General features: G+C 36.7%; 1 protein-coding gene across 1 annotated transcript in view; it reads right to left on the bottom strand.

Moving 5' to 3' along the window:
* Positions 1-1,282: 1,282 nt before the first annotated feature.
* The window catches only part of LOC140327617 (kazal-type serine protease inhibitor domain-containing protein 1-like), a 16,031-nt gene continuing 10,360 nt past the window's right edge, over positions 1,283-6,953 (bottom strand). The window contains exon 4 of the mRNA XM_072407002.1: positions 1,283-1,431. Within this exon, the coding sequence (XP_072263103.1) occupies positions 1,283-1,431 (149 nt within the window). The remainder of the gene's footprint in view (positions 1,432-6,953) is intronic.

Genomic DNA, 6,953 nt, shown 5'->3' with positions numbered 1-6,953 from the left:
AGATTTGTATGTCATGATATTTGTACGTTATGTATTATACAATATATATTGCAGATTTGTATGTCATGATATTTGTACGTTATGTATTATACAATGTATCTTGTAGATTTCTATGTCATGATATTTGTACGTTATGAATCATACTTGACTGCGGTAGGCAAGATCTCCTTCAACCAACACACTTCTTCCCCTTACAGCAAAACACTTTCTTAATAATAACAACAAACACCTGCGGTATGGAGAAAATGGCCGTATGGCCGTTTATTATTTTAGAACTTTGTAACCATATAAAGACTGTAACTTTATTTACATTACAACCACCTCTATAATATTACCAATCAGGTGACCCCAATTCCTCCCCTCGGGTGGTAGGTCCTCGCAGGCCTAAACTCTATCACCACTGTTTACCTGTATCTGCTTTGATTGATATATCTCACCTGCTCCCAGACGCCACTCCACCGTCTCAGGAACAATATCAATCACGCATATCATACCCAACCTTAACACCTCTTAACCCCTCTAAAACTTTTGGAGATCCCATACCAAAGATTGCTCTCCACACACCAACATTTTACCAATCCAACTCCACCACACCCTGTCCCATGAGGACCTCACACCGCCACTGCGCCACAAGTATAAAACCTTATACTTGTGCACCCCTCCACACCCGCAGAGCTCTAAGTATCTCTTCCTGCAGTCCCATACACCACACATCGATCCCCACTGCATTTATTTGAACCTCATCACTTTGCAGATGCAATAGGTAATCCGCCTCTATCTCACGATGGCGAACAACAATACCTTTGTTCCTAACACCTCCCAACCTCCCTATTAACCTTGGCCTTGTTCAACCTGGTCACAGATCGCGCCCACCGCCACCTCGTCCTGGCCACCATCTCTGACCACACTACTATCATCTTAGGGAAGGCAGTGCCCAACTTCAAGAAGTCCAATTTAATGTCCCTGAAAAGCTCTTTCATGGACCTAACCCCCACCAAACCAGAGTCCACCCAGCCCTGCGGCCAAGGGCCTGCACTCCATGCTCCCTGAAAATAGGCACCTACCATAAACTGTATAGTGCCCAGCAACACCCAGCACAACCTAGACTCCGATGGACCCACACACAAGAAATCATCTAAATAATGTAACACAGATCGCACTCCTGCCAAGTTGCGCACCACCCACTCCAAAAACTTGCTGAACATTTCAAACAGCGCGCAGGAGACCGAGCAGCCCATGGGAAGACACCGGTCCACAAAAAAAAACCCTTCCCCTGTACAACCTAACTGTAGAACCGAAAAGCCGCTTCTATATCCACCTTTGCTAAAAGCGCCCCCTTTTCATATTTCTTCTCCCAACCAACGGCGCTATCAAAAGAAGCATAGGACACTGAGCACAGTTCGGGATCAATCGACGTATTAACCGAACACCCTGTAGGGTATGACAAGTGGTAAATCAATCTGAAGGTATTGGCCTCCTTCTTAGACACCAACCCCAGTGGAGACACCACAAGACCCCCCCCAGGGGGTTCGGTAAAGGGACCCACCATACCTCCCAAACTCACCTCTTTTTTCCACCTCCGGGTATCGCAGCGCCGACCGTACATTGTGTGGTACCGGTGGGACCTGTACCTTACTGCATGGGATCCTGAAACCTGAAGTAAACCCCTCCTCCAATACCCAGGCTGACACCCTCTCCAGGTGCATACTGGGCGCATCCTTTCTATTTTCACTGGGGTCCTCTCTTTTTAAAAGGACCACCCCCCACGGGGCGGAACTGCTTTCCACAACGAGGAAAACTTTGTGCTCCTCCTTTGTGCAACCAGTACATTTCTGCCGGAAACGACAGGAGTTGCCAAACTTACACCCCTCCCTTGGTAAATTGCAAACAGGTCCCCTTTCGTCGCAGGGCCAAGAAACCGGAGGAGTTCTGGCTTCCGGCCCCCCAAGAAAGGGCTGATTACTCACCTTTGCCGAGTTCATCAAACACTTTTAGAGCCCTATGTCCTTATGATCCCACCTCAATGTAGGGCGGACCACCATCCGTTGCCTGAATTGTTCATCATACTTCAGCCAGGATTGTCCCCCATATCCCCTATAAGCCTCCCTGATACCCTCCAGATATCCAAAAAGAGCCGAGAAATTCTAAGGCGCTTTTTCTCCCACCACACTCTCTAAAATGGAAAAGGCAGCAAATTCCCAAACGTACGCGGGATCAGTCATCTTCGCCCTTTCTACCCTTATTGCCCCCCGCACTATCCAAATTAAAACTCTCAAGCGGCAGAAACGAAAATATTTCAACATACTCTATACGCCAAATTTTCTCCCGCACCTCCTGTTTGAGGTGAGATCCCAAAGGGCCCTCAAAACATACATAAACTTCACTGCGGGCACTATGCCCCACACTCACCTGATCCGCTTCAGACAAACTGGTGCTGCAAGTCCCTTTTCCCCCGGGTGGGGCAACTCCCGCTCCGATAACGTTGAATCTTCGCCCTCTTCTTGTCCAGGCACCGGGTCCCCACTGCAAGCCAGCTGAACTACAGGCCTTCAACTTCTGGTTTCCAGTGACGTACTTGCGGGTCTCTCCCTTGACCCCAAACCCCACAGGACGTCACCAGCGCCACATTAAAATAGCCAACTTTGCCCCCAGCCATCTTCTTGCGAGATCTCACAGCCATCTTGGGAAGGACCTGACAGGCTTCTTCTCCCCTCTGCTCCCAGTCTTCAGCCCCAAATGGGGCACCGCTCTGCCTCGTCTCCTCTCACTGCGCCTCAGTCCCGGAGGGCCTGCAGCAGACATCACTTCTCCCCGTGCCCCCACTTCCAACGATTTACAATATATATTGTAAATTTGTATGTCATGAAGATTATATGTTATGTATTATACAAGATATATTGTAGATCTGTATGTCATGATAATTGTAAGTGATGTAATCTACAATATATATTGTAGATTTGTATGTCATGAATATTGTATGTTATGTATTATACAATATATATTGTAGATTTCTATGTCATGATAAGTGTATGTTTTGTATTGTACAATATATATTGTGGATGTGTATGTCATGAACATTGTATGTTATGTATTATACATGATTTATTGTAGATCTGTATGTCATGGTAATTGTAAATGATGTATTATACAATATATATTGTAGATTTGTATGTCATGATATTTGTACATTATGTATTATACAAAAAATATTGTAAATTTGTATGTCATGAATTTTGTATGTTATGTGATACAATGTAGTACAATATATATTATATATTTGTATGTTATAATATTATTGTTAATATATTATACAATACAGTTGTATTTTATGCATTATTCATTGTATTATACAATATAAATTGTAGCTCTCTATGTCATGATAAGTGTATGTTTTTTATTGTACAATATATATTGTAGATTTGTATGTCATGATGTTTGTATGTTATGTATTATACCATATGTATTGTAGTTTTGTATGTATGATATATGTACGCTATGCATTATACAATATATATTGTAAATTTGTTTGTTATGATATTTGTACGCTATGTTGTGTACAATATATATTGTAGATTTGAATGTCATGATATTTGTACGTTATGTAATATACACTATGTATTAATTATTACGTTATAATATTTGTTATATAATATACAATATAGTTGTTTGTTATGTAATATACAATATATATTACAGGTTTTTATGTCATGTTAATTGTATGTTATGTATTATAATATATATATTGTAGATTTCTATGTCATGATAATTGTATGTTGCGTATTGTACAATATATATTGTAGATTTGTATATCATGATAATTGTATGTTATGTATTATACAATATTTATTGTAAATATGTATGTCATGATATTTGTACGTTATGTATTAAAAAATATATATTGTAGATTTGTATGTCATGACAATTGTACATCATATATTATGCAATATATTGTAGATTTGCACGTCATGATAATTGTATGTTATGTATTATACAATGTATATTGTAGATTTCTATGTCATGATATTTGTACGTTATGTATTATACAATATTTATTGTAGATTTGTATGTCATGATATTTGTACGTTATGTGTTATACAATATATATTGTAGATTTGTATGTCATGATATTTGTACCTTATACATTATTCAATATACATTGTAAATTTGTATGTCATGATATGTGTACATTATGTATTATACAATTTATATTGTAGTTTTGTATGTCATGATATTTGTTTGTTATATATTATACAATATATTTGTACGTTATGTATTATACAATATATATTGTAGATTTGTATGTCATGATAATTGTATGTTATGCATTGTACAATATATATTGTAGATTTGTATGTCATGATGATTTTATGTTATGTATTATTTGATATATATTGTAGATTTGAATGTCATGATATTTGTACGTCATGTTTTATACAATATATATTGTAGATTTGTGTGTCATGATGATTGTATGTTATGTATTTTACATTATATTTTGTGGATCGGTATGTCATGATAATTGCATGTTATGTATTACACAATATATATTGTAGATTTTAAAGTCATGATTTTTGTACATTATGTATTATAGAGTATATATTGTATTTTTGTATGTTATGATATTTGTTAAATATTTTACAGTATTTTTGTATATTATGTATTATACAATATATATTGTAGATTTGTATGTTATGATATTTGTATGTTATGTATAATACAATATATTGTAGATTTGTATGTCATGATAATTGTATGTTATGTATTATACAATATATATTGTAGATTTGTGTGTCATGATGTTTGTAAGTTATGTATTATACACTATATATTGTAGATTTGTGTGTCATGATGTTTGTAAGTTATGTATTATACACTATATATTGTGAATGTGTATGTCATGATATTTGTACATTATGTATTCTACAATATATATTGTACATATGTATGTCATGACGACTGCATGTTATGTATTATACAAGATATATTGTGGATCTGTATGTCATGATAATTGTATGTGATGTATTATACAATATATATTGTAGATTTGTATGTCATGATGATTGTATGTTATGTATTATACCATATGTATTGTAGTTTTGTATGTCATGATATTTGTACATTATGCATTATACAATATATACCGTAGATTTGTTTGTTATGATAGTTGTACTTTATGCATTATACAATATAGATCGTAGATTTGTTTGTTATGATATTTTTACATTATGTATTATACAATATATATTGTAGGTTTGTAATATACACTATGTTTTATATATTTGTACGTTTTAATATTTGTTATATAATATACAATATAGTTGTATGTTATGTAATATACTATATATTGTAGATTTTTATGTCATGATGATTGTATGTGATGTATTATACCATATGTATTGTAGTTTTGTATGTCATGATATTTGTACATTATGCATTATACAATATATACCGTAGATTTGTTTGTTATGATAGTTGTACGTTATGTATTATACTATATGTTGTAGTATTGTATGTCATGATATTTGTACGTTATGTATTATACATTATATATTTTAGATCTGTATGTTATGATAATTGTATGTTGTGTATTGTACAATATATATTGTAGATTTGTGTCATGATGATTGTATGTTATGTATTTTACATTATATATTGTGGATCTGTATGTCATGATAATTGTAGGTTATGTATTATACAATATATACATATTGTTCTCGCTTACTGAACATGTAAGCATGAATGGCCTTGTGATATGCCATGAGGTTGTGCGGAACAAACGAGGAAAAATGCAGGGGACGGGAATGGCAACTTTTTCCAGTGGGAATGGCAGAAGCATTTCTGTCTTACTCTCCAAAAAAAACAGATATCTATCAAAAAAGGCCCTTCGCCTCCTCTTTCTGCTGTTGTTGCTGCCGCCTGTCAGTATTATATTCACTAAAATTGTATTACACACTTCTGGGTGGCATTGACCATGCACTACACCCAGCTCTCTATGACTCTTACCAATGGGGTCTCCCTGGCGATAGCTGACCAGGGGCCACACACTGCTACTGCTCTCTCTGACCCACGCTCCATCTCTGGTCCTCCATCCTTTAGCCTAATGTCACCGCGCTACTTCTCCACAAGTTTATGGGTGGCATACCTAACATGTCATCCAGGTCATGATGCCAGCTAGCAATTATTATTATTATTATTATTATTATTATTATTAAACAGGATGTATAAAGCATTAAGATATTATGCAGCTATATAAATTCAATAGGGGTGCCTACAATAAATAGCAATGTGTTTTCCTGTTCTGACAGCAGAGACTGTTGCTAGTGGGTGGAGTTCCCCCTTTCTCAATGTCCTAATGTTTATGCCGCCTTCTGTACGCTGTCCATCACACATAAATCCGATTTCCCTGCTGTCACTTTGCTGCCATTTTCTGGGAAACCACAAGGCCTTTTGGAACTTTTGTATTCTTCCCTTGTTGCCGCTGTTCCCCTACACATACCTAGCACATTTGATGGTTCTAACATGTATAGGGGCTTTGCTAATAATTGTAAGTCGGCCCATTGACTTTAATTGAATTTGCAAAATCGATTCACCGGAAGTGGGCCTTCTCGCTTATCCCTATTGTAGATTTGTAAGTCATGATATTTGTGTGTTATGAGGGTTACCACCCAAATGTAACAATATTCATTTATATCAGGGCGCAGTAACAAAATATTTATGACAGTGATAAGTGTATAATAATCAGTGTTGTGTTCATTTCTTATGCCCTGCTCTGGTCACACCAGAAGTGGAATTCATATGATTCAGAATGTTGGTTCAGCATATGTGTAGTGACTCAACTTGGGGCACTGGGAGTACTGGGAGTAATATAAGTACTAGGAGCAACGGGGGGAAGTATTGGGGCACTAAGAATAGTAGGGGGGCACTGGGAGTACTGGGAGCACTGGTGGAAGTAT

Source organism: Pyxicephalus adspersus, chromosome 3 (assembly GCF_032062135.1).
Source record: "Pyxicephalus adspersus chromosome 3, UCB_Pads_2.0, whole genome shotgun sequence".
Classification (NCBI taxonomy): Eukaryota; Metazoa; Chordata; class Amphibia; order Anura; family Pyxicephalidae; genus Pyxicephalus; species Pyxicephalus adspersus.
Note: the sequence above shows the minus strand (reverse complement) of the source record. Positions and strands in the feature narration are given on the sequence as shown.